The 16,366-nt window shown below is 43.0% G+C and overlaps 1 protein-coding gene across 2 annotated transcripts in view; it reads right to left on the minus strand.

Moving 5' to 3' along the window:
* Nucleotides 1-16,366, minus strand: part of LOC124126415 (receptor-type tyrosine-protein phosphatase F-like) — a 33,950-nt gene that overhangs the window by 1,269 nt on the left and 16,315 nt on the right. For both annotated transcript variants that reach the window (XM_046489856.2, XM_046489855.2), the window contains exons 9-18: nucleotides 11,192-11,317; nucleotides 10,455-10,600; nucleotides 9,574-9,709; nucleotides 6,050-6,193; nucleotides 5,135-5,171; nucleotides 4,674-4,732; nucleotides 2,969-3,094; nucleotides 1,763-1,885; nucleotides 923-1,071; nucleotides 227-362 (exon numbers count right to left, since the gene is read on the minus strand). In XM_046489856.2, coding sequence (XP_046345812.2) covers nucleotides 227-362; nucleotides 923-1,071; nucleotides 1,763-1,885; nucleotides 2,969-3,094; nucleotides 4,674-4,732; nucleotides 5,135-5,171; nucleotides 6,050-6,193; nucleotides 9,574-9,709; nucleotides 10,455-10,600; nucleotides 11,192-11,317 — 1,182 coding nt within the window. The remainder of the gene's footprint in view (nucleotides 1-226; nucleotides 363-922; nucleotides 1,072-1,762; nucleotides 1,886-2,968; nucleotides 3,095-4,673; nucleotides 4,733-5,134; nucleotides 5,172-6,049; nucleotides 6,194-9,573; nucleotides 9,710-10,454; nucleotides 10,601-11,191; nucleotides 11,318-16,366) is intronic.

Here is a 16,366-nt window from a genome sequence, read left to right on the forward strand (position 1 = left end):
CGAGAGTCAAACCCGGAAATAATTAATGCATATCCATATTTATGATTCCCTATTTAAGCATGACATTGTCATTCGTAATTGACCAGTAATGTCACGGTATTAGCAAATAATCAGTGAGTACGTTAGCTGACAGTTTATTACAAAGTCAGAATTAAGACATCAAGCAACATGCTTCTCCAAATGCGCCAAGCGAACCCAAGCGTGAATAGAGGGGAGATAAATTTACCTTAGTCACATCGTGTGTGAACAAATATGACAGTCTCCTGGTGTTGTTGAATATCTCAACTTCATCGTCATGGATACAGCGTTGAAGGATGTTGCTGATGACGCAGAACATCACTGCATCTTGTTTCTCCTTTGGTCTGTCAATGTACAATCGGGAACATTCCCGAGACATGCATATGTTCTGGGTGTGATATTGTGCATTTATCGGTTTAACATGTCGGGTACGCTCTCCAATCTTCTACAACAATATATCACCTCGCCTCTGACTTTTTTTTACGGATATTTGCAACTTATAACATCCCTGGAACATGTGAGATCGTTAACAGATTTAATTTCCCAGTAACAGATGACGCTATTCAAATATTGATACAAGATATACATGTGCAACCCTAATATAACGGAGTAATCACTTTTTCCATACAGTTAGAGAAAGGGCGAACATTCTTGTAGTGACTGTCAAGAACATGTTTGACGGAAACCATACTTATACTTATTAAATATATTCGATTGAACATAAATTATTGTTGGATGAAACTCGTAGGCATTGACTATTGTAGTGCCACCCACGCGCACTGTCATGGTGCAAACAAACCACGAATCTGAGATTCAAACCCCCGATCAACAAACTGCCCAAACAATTTGATTCCACGTAGATAATAAACAATTGAGAATGAACATTTGTTTAAAGGCACTATACCCGAACACTACGGTCATCGGTCGTGAGTCTCCTTCAGAATTCCTTGGTCGATCCAGATGATTGATGACATCTGGAAAGTCCTGCAATGTCAGTTGCGATGACGTCGATGTGGAATACACGTTGACGTTCATGTTGACACCAGGGTTGCTCTTTGAGGCGAGAGTGAGTGAGCGAGTGAGTGAACGAGTTTGGTATAACAGTATTTCAGTTATATCACTGCGAGTCATGATCAGCTTGATATGGGTGGGAAGCCCGAAGTGTTGTAGGTCTTAAACGTTTACCAGGGGTGTATTTGAGCCTTGTCAGGATGTTCTTATCTTGTGGTCCAATCTCTAGTTCGCCCTGATTATGATCCTTGGTTTGTCGGTTTCATCAAAGTGTATAATCACTTAAAGCTCCCCCACAACATCAAGCGGCCACGCTCCAATGTACATAAGTACACCCCCCTCAATATCCCCTCCCATACTCCACCCCCACCCGAAATCAAGCTGACACGCTCCCATGTACATAAGTACATTTTCCCTCCCCCACCCCCACAACGACACCCCCATACTCCACCATCACCACATCAAGCTGACACGCTCCCATGTGCCGAAGTACATTTCAGGCTTTCCCCTCCATTAAACGGACACGCTCACATGTACGTAAGAACACTGAAATATTATTGATTATGACATTCATTTAATACGAATCTCTCTTTAGAAAGTTTTACAACGATGCATTTTCTTTATGTGATGCTTGCCCATAGTCCATTTAGTGGCCTCGTATGATAAGCATAGAATGCTGGGGAGAGGACTTCCTATGGATGTTTATCCAGTAAACGCTGCATTGATGATTTACCTTTGCTTTAAGCTGTATGTTCCGACACGCCAGCTCATTGTTGATGTGGACCATCTTCCTGCTCCTGACTGCTATTGAGTTCCAGTGATTAGCGCCCCTCTCTGGGCACACACTGGGCAGATACTGGCGGAAACAATATGATCCTTGACTGTCCAGGGTATTATTTCTACATGCTATTATGATAATCCTTACGTAATTGACATCCCCATCTCAATGTTCCCAATCGCTAACCCAGAACAGCACTACTCTTGCGCGTGGTGTTATTTTATTACCATGTTCGTTTGTTTGTTGCTTAACGCCGCACTCAGCAATATTCCAGTTTTATGACGGCGGTCTATAAATTATCGAATCTGGACCAGACAATCCAGTGATTCAAATCATGAGTATTGATTCACGCAATTGGGATCAACATGCATCACCCAAGTCAGCGAGCCTGACCACCCGATCCCGTTAGTCGCCTCTTACAAGCCTAGTTGCCTTTTACGGCAAGCATTGGTTGCTAAAGACAACGAATAGGTCCAGGCTATTTATCATAATACATGTAGAATAGATATGTCTTATTATACACTGGGTTGTCGAGGATGACATGATGAAGACACAATGTTATACTGTAAGCATTCGAATAATAGCATAATTCTTATGAGATCGATTTGTTTATTCGACCTTATTTACTAGAAACATCAAACAAGAGACAACCGACATTTCAGTGACTCTCCACATGGATGCAGGAAGTGATCTCTTCCCCGGCGAATTGCCCGCCTATCCATTGTCTAGCCCGAACAAAGGACCAAGGATGGATATCCGACACTGATCTTAGCATCATTGTTCGGATATTGGAGGAAAATTCAACTTATTGAACGCGGCGAACATCTGTACTCATAGTACTCACCACCACCCCGACCCCCCAGCCCCCACCCCCCACCCTCCTCTCCGCTTCACACACACGCACCACCCACCCCCATCAAAATCGGAAATGAGTTCTGCTAGGTGTCAAGGTCTGTCCATTAGTCTCAAACGGCCGGCTGAGTTGTCCCTTGGCCTGCATACTGCGCGTTCGCCCTGAGCATGTTGTGCACAACATGTATGTTAGAGTGTTCAACAAAGGTTTTGACTTTCCTCGGACATTATTGTGTCCAACATTAAGCTGTCGCGTCTTGATGCAACTGAAATACTGTACCATTACTGACGATTTTAAAACGTAAATACCTTGCTGGCTTCCGGAAGGAAGACGACGACATCCGATTCTTGGTCCTCCACCATCTTCCAGAATCCCTCGGTGCTGGACAAGGAGGGCACCTCGCTCAACACGTAGCCGTGCTTACACAGGTAGGACTGTCATATATAGAACACTGCTATATCTGTTTAATTGTTTCATGTGTCATGTATAAAAGGTAATAGCGTTCGTATTATAACTTAGACTGATGTGTCTGGATCGGGTGTTGAACATTGCGGAGAAGACAATGAAGACAATGAAGAAGACAAGAAAGGCTAAATGTTTCTCGGCATATTTTGCTCAGAAGTGAATAGGGAGTCATGCTTTTATGCATTTTTGATTGCAAGCAAACATTTGGGAGGAACACTTTTATATTTTGTCCCACTAACAATACCAACAAACGCATCTGGGCACACATGGAACTCGCCCTGTAAACCTTTGTCAGCTGTCAAGCATGTATGCTTCCTATAACGCGGGTATGTGTAAACATATTCATTTTATTGGCTATACAACAGACACACATGATTTAAAGTGATGAGTCTATGCTCGAGGAAGATTAACTTTGTTAGCCTCTTGTAACATCATATAAAGATATAATATCGTATGTTATATGTTTCGTGAACATGGTGGGTACAGAAATGAATGTTAATATTGTACATTGCGGAAAGTTCGAATTTGAAGTAATAATAACTGTTTGATATAGAACACCAATCATAAGAGTGTTTTGAATGAACGTTGTAGCTCAAGGGAGATAACTTGTACCAACTGCGATTGCATGGCCACGTTTAGACTCACCAGCACTTGTACAGCATAGTGGTCCTGTCTGGCATTTACTCACCAACACTTGTACAACATAGTGGTCCTGTCCGGCATCTACTCACCAGCATTTGTACAGCATAGTGGTCCGGTCTGGCATTTACTCACCAGCACTTGTACAGCATAGTGGTCCTGTCTGGCATTTACTCACCAGCACTTGTACAGCATAGCGGTCCTGTCTGACATTTTCTCACCAGCACTTGTGCAGCAAAGTGGTCCTGTCTGCCATTTACTCACCAGCACTTGTACAGCAAAGTGGTCCTGTCTGCCATTTACTCACCAGCACTTGTACAGCATAGTGGTCCTGTCTGACATTTACTCAGAAACACTTGTACAGCATAGTGGTCCTGTCTGACATTTACTCACCAACACTTGTATAGCATAGTGGTCCTGTCTGCCATTTACTCACCAGCACTTGTACAGCATAGTGGTCCTGTCTGGCATTTACTCACCAACAATTGTACAGCATAGTGGTCCTTCCTGGCATTTACTCACCAGCACTTGTACAGCATAGTGGTCCTGTCTGGCATTTACTCACCAACACTTGTACAGCATAGTGGTCCTGTCTGGCATTTACTCACCAGCACTTGTACAGCATAGTGATCCTGTCTGGCATTTACTCACCAGCACTTGTACAGCATAGTGGTCCTGTCTGGCATTTACTCACCAGCACTTGTACAGCATAGTGGTCCTGTCTGACATTTACTCACCAGCACTTGTACAGCATAGTGGTCCTGTCTGGCATTTACTCACCAGCACTTGTACAGCATAGTGGTCCTGTCTGGCATTTACTCACCAGCACTTGTACAGCATAGTGGTCCTGTCCGGCATTTACTCACTAGCACTTGTACAGCATAGTGGTCCTGTCTGGCATTTACTCACCAACACTTGTGCAGCATAGTGGTCCTGTCTGCCATTTACCCACAGCTGACCAGCTTTACCTGATGACAGTAAATATATCTGTGATTGGTAGTTTGACTAGCTAGATTAAGTTCTGACCAATAAATGAATACATTGTAAATTGTAATAATCCAAGAAGAAATGTTCATCAGGTGAATAAATCTTTTACGAAATCTGGGAATTTAATCACGACTAATCCTGCTATTACCTGACATCCCCATGTAATGAGACAATAACATGTACATGATAATATCACACAGTTCATAACAGTTGATAATTTCATCTTCATTTTGTTGTAAAGAAAAGAGACGAAACATTTTCCATATTCCTGGGAAATATCTGCTGTAACCAGAGTCCAATGTCCGATCCCAACTATACTATAAACATGTGTTTATTTTTCAGATAATGGTGTTACCAGGTGTTAAGTTGAAGAAGCAAGTTACCTGTGTTCCTTAGTGCTTTCCGTTCATTGTTCAGAACCTTAAATATGAGGAATGACAGTCAAAAGATCAGGGACATGATAAAGTCGGTTGTCACACTACAGGGAGACCCGTTAATCCGGACGGTAGTGTATCTAGTGAAATCGCCCGGATCAGGTAATGTCCGGATAAACGACAGTAAGCATGAGGAAGGTAAAGAGAATCAAGCTTAAAGAACCATCATGGGAATGTATCGTGTCCCCTGTGCACATGTAAGCATTCCCAGCAGTAATTATCCTGGAAGGTTCAGGATTAACAGGGTCAAGACTAGCAATGTTTGGCTGGATAGCACTTTCATCACAAGGACACTTTACATTTGCTCAGAGTAGGATACCGAGTTGTCTGGTTGGTTGGTTGTTTAACGCCGCACTCGGCAATATTCCAGCTATATGACGACGGTCTGTAAAAACTCGATCCCGTTAGTCGCCTCTTACGACAAGCATAGTCGCCTTTTTGGGCAAGCATGGGTTGCTGAAGACCTATTCTGCCACGGATCTTAACGGGTAAGGACACAGAGATAGCAAGTTTCTTAAAGTTAAAATGTTACATCGGTAATATTGCAGCATTGGCGCAAAGACCACACATGTGAGGTGAGGTGAGGTGAGGTGAGGTGAGGTGAGGTGAGGTGAGGTGAGGTGAGGGGTTGAGGTGAGGTGAGGTGGGGTGGGGTGAGGTGAGGTGAGGTAAAAAGTTGAATCAATAATAATGTAGCACTATAGCACGATACATAAAAGAAATGAAGTGAGGTGAGGTAAAGTGGGGTTTAATGCTACGTTCACCTTTACAGTACTTATATAGCAAAGTGCAGCAATAGTATAGGACACGAAGGAAACGGTACAATAGGACTGAGTGTGACCTAGATTTCATGTCATTCCCTACCCTGAGCAGTTTCGCTTCTGAGCAGTTTCCCATCTGGAAGACCCTACTGAGGCTTATTCTCTCTCGGAACTTCTGGGACGACAGTGTTGTATCCCCCATGGAGAATGCTTCAGCCAGGGCGAGATGGACACTTTTATATTGCTCCTGGATAGGGCGTAATATACAGTTAGCGTTGTAAAGACTGCAACCTAAATGTCGACAAGGATTGTATTATTTTACATAGACTCTTGTTTTGATGTACTGTTGAGCGCAGTTTGCATAAGACATGACATTTAACCATCATTCAACGTATACATCCACGTGACAGACTAATGTAATACGGATCAGGAAACAATTCATGGGGAGCTGGGGGTGTAGCCCTGCTGCTGATGTTCCAACCAGGGACCGATTGAAGTAGCAGGGACATATACCACATCATCTAGTGAAAACCTTCGTCCTCTGTGTGTAATACCTGCTCAACAGGTAAAGCTGTTGAATATCGTTTTCTATCAATGTGTATGCGTATTACTACTAGGAATCGTATCATTATATATTGGTTGGCAAAGTTTGTAGTGAGATTTAAGAAACTCAACAAAGGCTTTACGTCCATATCACCAAATGAGCTCATGGATATTGTAAGTTGTATATATATATATATATATATATATATATGCTAATTAGGCCAGCGAACTACTTTCTGTAACAAAGATTCATAATTCACCCATAATTGGAGAACGTCACACCAATGTGGGTGTTTCACAGACGTCTGACAATACTCACGACACGTTTTGTAAAGGTTTGGAGGTTTCCGTCAGTGTTAACTATTCAATTCAATTCAATTATTTACTGTATGAAAGGCCACAGGCCCATATACAACGGGGTTACATAACATAAACTGAGGGCCTAAGGAAACGTTACAAACATTAACTGATTTGCCACTTTGAAACAAAGATGCCAACCTTTTCAAAAACAGTAAAGAACACATCTCACGGATACAGCCTTCATGTTCTCTGTCGTTCTTTGCACGTGCTTTGCGGATTTTGGGAGATATTGTTGTTTTTCAGCAATTTTTTAAAACATTCTTTCCCAAATTATCGTGCAATTTCCGGGTTTAAATTAAGCACGGATCTGTTCCCTATCATTGGTTGCAATGATTAACACCAACGAACATGCCAAGAATGACCGCTGTCCAGAGGGAGAGAGCCATAGGTATGCTGCAGATGGGAGCGACACCGAGAGCGGTTGCCATTAACATGAACTGCTCCAAGATGACCATTACCAGACTGGTAGCACGTCTCAGACAGACTGCCAGAACCGCAGACAGACCCCGGAGTGGCAGACCAAAGGTCACGACCCCGCAGGATGACCGCCTTTTACGGGTACTTCATCTGAGGAACAGATTTCTTACTGTGACGTCATCAGCTGCCAACAGCTTAGGACATCCGGTCAGCAGACAAACAGTGATTTACTGAAACCTACGTTATCAACACACCACAAAACTAAAATAATAGTTATAGCCTTTATTCCTGCAATACAACGTCACCAGAAAGTCTATAAACTATACATTATAAAATCAAAAGAAATAGAAAAAATGCGCCAACAGGAAGTGACGTCAGCAGAAGAAACGTATTTCTTCTGCTGATAATTATTATTTTGTGGTGTGTCCTAACTACTGCCAGACGACTACGACATGGTCTCCGGGCTTATCGCCCTTTCAAGGGCATGACATTGACCCGTCAACATCGACGTGCAAGATTGACGTGGGCAAACTCAGCGATGGCAACAAAGGGAATGGCGGCGAGTGCTGTTTAGTGACGAGAGCACTTCCAACTCTTCAAACCTGATGGGCGGACGCGAGTTTATCGACGACGTGGGGAACGTACGGTTCCTTGTTGTGTCTAGGAGGTGGAACCTTACGAGGGCGGAAGTGTGATGGTCGGGGGCAGCATTTGCGGGGACGAGAAGACAGAACTTGTCATTATCGAAGGCAATCTGACAGCACAACGCTACATTGACAATATCTTACGGCCAGTGGTTCTTCCTTTCACCCAGCGTCAACAACGGACGGTGTTCAAACAAGATAACGCCATACCCCAGAAAGCCCGTATTGTTAGAGACTTCCTAAACGCCAACAACGTGACTGTCCTGTCGTGGCCAGCTCGATCACCAGGTCTGTCACCCATAGAACACCTCTGGGACCAGCTGGGGCGTCGTCTTCGGAAACGTCAACATCCTCCCTTCACGAGACAAGCGTTGGTCGTTGCCCTCCGTGAGGAATGGAACCGGATACCTGCAGTCGATGTGAGGACGCTTGTCTAATAAGTTCGACGCCGCATTCGAAGATGCATTGCCGCTCATGGAGGTCATATCCCGTATTGAACGGTCTCGGCCGTCGTCACCTTAAAGTTGTAACCAATGCTGTTGATCGAATACTGGACGAATGACCCCTTGTCAAGAAATGTCACTGTTGGAGGTCAAGGACTTTGTTGTTGTTGTTGTTAGTAAATTCGCATTTTACTGTTCTGAATGATGAATTTCTACAATATAATTGTTATTGCTGCTTCAAATTGTGTTGGTCATATTTTATCCTAGAAATTCGTTGGTAACGTTTCTTTTGGCCGTCAGTTTATTTTATAAGACACAAAGTCAAGGTAACAGTTCACTTCGTAACAAAAACGCATGATGTATGTACAAAGCCAGTTGATGTTATAAGATTCTTGCAGGACAGTAATGAAGACAATCTTATAGCATTAAATTGAGATAAAGACCACTGCGTTAAGTACTTGTTTCTCAGATTTTCGTATATAGGACAAATAAACATAAAATGGTATTCATCTTCGACAACAATGTCACAGAATGGGCATAACCTTAGGGATTTCTCAATAGATGAAAATCTCCCTGTGTTAATTTCTAGATCATTCAGGCGAAGTCTGAAACGAATAATGATGTTACGAAAATTCCTTTACCGTAAGTTTGATAAATAAGATTCTGGTTCAAGCGATGACTTGAACTGGCGATAAGTATCATATCTTGAACTTTCGTAAATATCTGAATGCCATTTCTGATGAAACATATCAAAGGCATGCGAAAGTACTTAATGACTAACAGGGGAGTTGTGGCGATTCCTAAGTACCCCGTGATGCCGGAGCCGCACAGAATGAGGATCGGGAGGTTTCAATACAGGGGCGGGTTGATTCTGTTTTATTATACCCGACTGGTAGCGACCGTTCCACGACGGTGTGATCGGTGCTCACGCTGTCACCCACTAGTTTGCCTGGCCCAGACTCGATTAGTTAAAAGCTGCCTTTGAATACTGCTGACTGTGGGGAATTAATTTTACTGTAGCCAGGTAAGAAATACAGAAGTATAAACACTCCTTGACTGATTATTTATGGACTTCACTCCCTTGAACTACAGGGCGATAGGGGAAACGAGTGGTTCGAAGTTGATACAATGTGTGAACGCTATTCCTGGTGTCTTCCGCCTTGATTCTAAACTGGAACCGCGTCAAACTATATTCACACACCACTATTCTGGAGACTTACATGGGTCTGGATCATGTCCTTCCTCTCGCTCCTCAGTTGGGACACATACCCAAACACGTCCACTCTCTGTTCAGACTGACCTCTGTCCAGACAGTAGTCTGTAGAGATGTACGTCCCGGTCCGGCCAATGCCCGCACTAGGAAGACACGATCATGTCATTGTATTTATTTTATCCACGCACGTAAAAGCGTGCTTTTCATGCAGCCAGAAACAACTATGCAAATGGATATAGTTTTATACCCATTGATGTCATTAAGTAAGGATAAGATAAGACTCAGCTTGATAACGGTAGGTTCTAACTCCGTTATGAAGCAAGTGATAGAACCACATCGAAACTTCGCTCCTAATGGTAACACAGAAGTTGTTCATCAACATATCTTCTCCTTACTTAGTACTCCAATTTCTAAATGGTTCTCAAAAAAGACATCAGTATCATCGCTTATGGATCCGCTTATAGCCATTGAAACGTACACATTCAGATGAAAATATAGCCATTGAAGCTAAATCTAGTATTGCTTTTTTCCAATCTTAGCAAATATAAACACTTTCAAAATGTGTTGAAATGAAAAGGAAATCCATCATTGACTTTACTTTACAGAAACACGTTACGTCTTTACCAGCAAATCGTGCAGATCATCTTGAAAAGTTGTGTTTTGGTATATTTTATTTGTATTTGTAGTACTATTATTCACACCTTTATTTGGGAAAAATCACGTTAAATCTACAGTCCTTCATATATCGAAATTGAAGGTAGAATCATATTAACTATACAAACATGTACATAATGCAGAATGTTCTGTTATTAACGCTGATTCAAATGAATACAAGGAACACTCTCTCGACTACTGGAATGAGACGAAAACTTGGGCGGAATACTTCACCTGCAGTGAACGAGAAGGGGACCTTGTAACGATGACTTTGTTTTCCGCACCCGCCAAACGAACTCCATCAGTGACGTCACTTCCGGCACACCATGATCAGGCCATACCGTGAAGTGAAACTGAAGGACTGTTTTCGTGGGTCGTTTCTGTGAACGTTATGGAAGAAGTCTTTTAAAAAGAAGTAAAAATACTAAATATAAACACGTTCTAATATAGGCGTTATAAATAATATGATTATATATGTAATAAATACATGCTTGGGTAACTTTATTGGATTGATTTATGGTCCGGCTGATAAAAGTAGTGTGCAAATGTAACATTTCTCTCCTTCTCCCTCGTTCTCTCCCCCCGCCCTCTCTCCCTCCCTCCCTCCCTCTCTCTTTCTTTTGTGTGTGTGTGTGTGTGTGTGTGTGTGTGTGTGTGTGTGTGTGTGTGTGTGTGTGTGTGTGTGTGTGTGTGTGTGTGTGTGTGTGTGTGTGTGTGTGCCTTATCAAATAATAGGAAAGTCAGTTCTGGACGTAGGTTGTCAAAGCAGACATAATAGCATTATAAAACGACCTGAAACGATTCAAACACTTGTGTTATCTTATACATATTACTCTTCCCTGATTTATGAAAATTGAAGCGTTTCAATAAAGCCTTGCCATAAGTACAGGCTTGGGTAACTTAGTGCATTGACTTATGGTCGGGATGATAAAAGTAGTGTACAAATGTGTCATGTCTGTGTATGTATATACCCCCTTCTGTGTGACCGTGAGTTCTCTGATGGTCCAGTTTGTCCTCTTCTCCTCTCTTAGAACAGTGACTGTGTATATCCCAGCTTGTAGTGGAGCCTCCGTATTCCAGTACCTTTCACACTTCACCTGTAGAGAAATTACATGTAGATGCACCACACGTGACACAGTGTGTATACATCAGGCATATAGACACGTGACACTTCACCTGGACAGATAATACATGTAGATGCACCACACGTGACAGTGTGTATACATCAGGCATATAGACACGTGCCACTTCACCTGTAGAGATGATACATGTAGATGCACCACACGTGACACAGTGTGTATACATCAGGCATATAGACACGTGACACTTCACCTGTAGAGATGATACATGTAGATGCACCGCACGTGACACAGCGTGTATACATCAGGCATATAGACACGTGACACTTCACCTGGACAGATAATACATGTAGATGCACCACACGTGACACAGTGTATACATCAGGCATATAGACACGTGACACTTCACCTGTAGAGATGATACACGTAGATGCACCACACGTGACACAGTGTGTATACATAAGGCATATAGACACGTGACACTTCACCTGTAGAGATGATACATGTAGATGCACCACACGTGACACAGTCTGTATACATCAGGCATATAGACACGTGACACTTCACCTGGACAGATAATACATGTAGATGGACCACACGTGTCACAGTGTGTATACATAAGGCATATATAGACACGTGCCACTTCACCTGGACAGATAATACATGTACATGGACCACACGTGACACAGTGTGTATACATCAGGTATATAGACACGTGACACTTAACCTGGACAGATAATACATGTAGATGCACCACACGTGACACAGCGTGTATACATCAGGCATATAGACACGTGACACTTCACCTGGACAGACAATACATGTAGATGCACCACAAGTGACACAGTGTGTATACATCAGGCATATATAGACACGTGACACTTCACCTGGACATATAACACATGTAGATGCACCACATGTGACACAGTGTGTATACATAAGGCATATAGACACGTGACACTTCACCTGGACAGATAAAACATGTAGATGCACCACACGTGACACAGTGTGTATACATCAGGCATATAGACACGTGACACTTCACCTGTAGAGATGATACATGTAGATGCACCACACGTGACACAGTCTGTATACATCAGGCATATAGACACGTGACACTTCACCTGGACAGATAATACATGTAGATGGACCACACGTGTCACAGTGTGTATACATAAGGCATATATAGACACGTGCCACTTCACCTGGACAGATAATACATGTACATGGACCACACGTGACACAGTGTGTATACATCAGGTATATAGACACGTGACACTTCACCTGGACAGATAATACATGTAGATGCACCACACGTGACACAGCGTGTATACATCAGGCATATAGACACGTGACACTTCACCTGGACAGACAATACATGTAGATGCACCACAAGTGGCACAGTGTGTATACATCAGGCATATATAGACACGTGACACTTCACCTGGACATATAACACATGTAAATGCACCACACGTGACACAGTGTGTATACATAAGGCATATAGACACGTGACACTTCACCTGGACAGATAAAACATGTAGATGCACCACACGTGACACAGTGTGTATACATCAGGCATATAGACACGTGACACTTCACCTGGACAGAAAATGCATGTAGATGCACCACACGTGACACAGTGTGTATACATCAGGCATATAGACACGTGACACTTCACCTGGACAGATAATACATGTAGATGGACCACACGTGACACAGTGTGTATACATCAGGCATATAGACACGTGACACTTCACCTGGACAGATAATACATGTAGATGGACCACACGTGACACAGTGTGTATACATCAGGCATATATAGACACGTGACACTTCACCTGGACAGATAATACATGTACATGGACCACACGTGACACAGTGTGTATACATCAGGTATATAGACACGTGACACTTAACCTGGACAGATAATACATGTAGATGCACCACACGTGACACAGCGTGTATACATCAGGCATATAGACACGTGACACTTCACCTGTAGAGATGATACATGTAGATGCACCACACGTGACACAGTGTGTATACATCAGGCATATAGACACGTGACACTTCACCTGTAGAGATGATACATGTAGATGCACCGCACGTGACACAGCGTGTATACATCAGGCATATAGACACGTGACACTTCACCTGGACAGATAATACATGTAGATGCACCACACGTGACACAGTGTATACATCAGGCATATAGACACGTGACACTTCACCTGTAGAGATGATACACGTAGATGCACCACACGTGACACAGTGTGTATACATAAGGCATATAGACACGTGACACTTCACCTGTAGAGATGATACATGTAGATGCACCACACGTGACACAGTCTGTATACATCAGGCATATAGACACGTGACACTTCACCTGGACAGATAATACATGTAGATGGACCACACGTGTCACAGTGTGTATACATAAGGCATATATAGACACGTGCCACTTCACCTGGACAGATAATACATGTACATGGACCACACGTGACACAGTGTGTATACATCAGGTATATAGACACGTGACACTTAACCTGGACAGATAATACATGTAGATGCACCACACGTGACACAGCGTGTATACATCAGGCATATAGACACGTGACACTTCACCTGGACAGACAATACATGTAGATGCACCACAAGTGACACAGTGTGTATACATCAGGCATATATAGACACGTGACACTTCACCTGGACATATAACACATGTAGATGCACCACATGTGACACAGTGTGTATACATAAGGCATATAGACACGTGACACTTCACCTGGACAGATAAAACATGTAGATGCACCACACGTGACACAGTGTGTATACATCAGGCATATAGACACGTGACACTTCACCTGTAGAGATGATACATGTAGATGCACCACACGTGACACAGTCTGTATACATCAGGCATATAGACACGTGACACTTCACCTGGACAGATAATACATGTAGATGGACCACACGTGTCACAGTGTGTATACATAAGGCATATATAGACACGTGCCACTTCACCTGGACAGATAATACATGTACATGGACCACACGTGACACAGTGTGTATACATCAGGTATATAGACACGTGACACTTCACCTGGACAGATAATACATGTAGATGCACCACACGTGACACAGCGTGTATACATCAGGCATATAGACACGTGACACTTCACCTGGACAGACAATACATGTAGATGCACCACAAGTGGCACAGTGTGTATACATCAGGCATATATAGACACGTGACACTTCACCTGGACATATAACACATGTAAATGCACCACACGTGACACAGTGTGTATACATAAGGCATATAGACACGTGACACTTCACCTGGACAGATAAAACATGTAGATGCACCACACGTGACACAGTGTGTATACATCAGGCATATAGACACGTGACACTTCACCTGGACAGAAAATGCATGTAGATGCACCACACGTGACACAGTGTGTATACATCAGGCATATAGACACGTGACACTTCACCTGGACAGATAATACATGTAGATGGACCACACGTGACACAGTGTGTATACATCAGGCATATAGACACGTGACACTTCACCTGGACAGATAATACATGTAGATGGACCACACGTGACACAGTGTGTATACATCAGGCATATATAGACACGTGACACTTCACCTGGACAGATAATACATGTACATGGACCACACGTGACACAGTGTGTATACATCAGGTATATAGACACGTGACACTTAACCTGGACAGATAATACATGTAGATGCACCACACGTGACACAGCGTGTATACATCAGGCATATAGACACGTGACACTTCACCTGTAGAGATGATACATGTAGATGCACCACACGTGACACAGTGTGTATACATCAGGCATATAGACACGTGACACTTCACCTGTAGAGATGATACATGTAGATGCACCGCACGTGACACAGCGTGTATACATCAGGCATATAGACACGTGACACTTCACCTGGACAGATAATACATGTAGATGCACCACACGTGACACAGTGTATACATCAGGCATATAGACACGTGACACTTCACCTGTAGAGATGATACACGTAGATGCACCACACGTGACACAGTGTGTATACATAAGGCATATAGACACGTGACACTTCACCTGTAGAGATGATACATGTAGATGCACCACACGTGACACAGTCTGTATACATCAGGCATATAGACACGTGACACTTCACCTGGACAGATAATACATGTAGATGGACCACACGTGTCACAGTGTGTATACATAAGGCATATATAGACACGTGCCACTTCACCTGGACAGATAATACATGTACATGGACCACACGTGACACAGTGTGTATACATCAGGTATATAGACACGTGACACTTAACCTGGACAGATAATACATGTAGATGCACCACACGTGACACAGCGTGTATACATCAGGCATATAGACACGTGACACTTCACCTGGACAGACAATACATGTAGATGCACCACAAGTGACACAGTGTGTATACATCAGGCATATATAGACACGTGACACTTCACCTGGACATATAACACATGTAGATGCACCACATGTGACACAGTGTGTATACATAAGGCATATAGACACGTGACACTTCACCTGGACAGATAAAACATGTAGATGCACCACACGTGACACAGTGTGTATACATCAGGCATATAGACACGTGACACTTCACCTGTAGAGATGATACATGTAGATGCACCACACGTGACACAGTCTGTATACATCAGGCATATAGACACGTGACACTTCACCTGGACAGATAATACATGTAGATGGACCACACGTGTCACAGTGTGTATACATAAGGCATATATAGACACGTGCCACTTCACCTGGACAGATAATACATGTACATGGACCACACGTGACACAGTGTGTATACATCAGGTATATAGACACGTGACACTTCACCTGGACAGATAATACATGTAGATGCACCACACGTGACACAGCGTGTATACATCAGGCATATAGACACGTGACACTTCACCTGGACAGACAATACATGTAGATGCACCACAAGTGGCACAGTGTGTATACATCA

Source organism: Haliotis rufescens, unplaced genomic scaffold, assembly GCF_023055435.1.
Source record: "Haliotis rufescens isolate VD_foot unplaced genomic scaffold, xgHalRufe1.0.p SCAF_2, whole genome shotgun sequence".
Classification (NCBI taxonomy): Eukaryota; Metazoa; Mollusca; class Gastropoda; order Lepetellida; family Haliotidae; genus Haliotis; species Haliotis rufescens.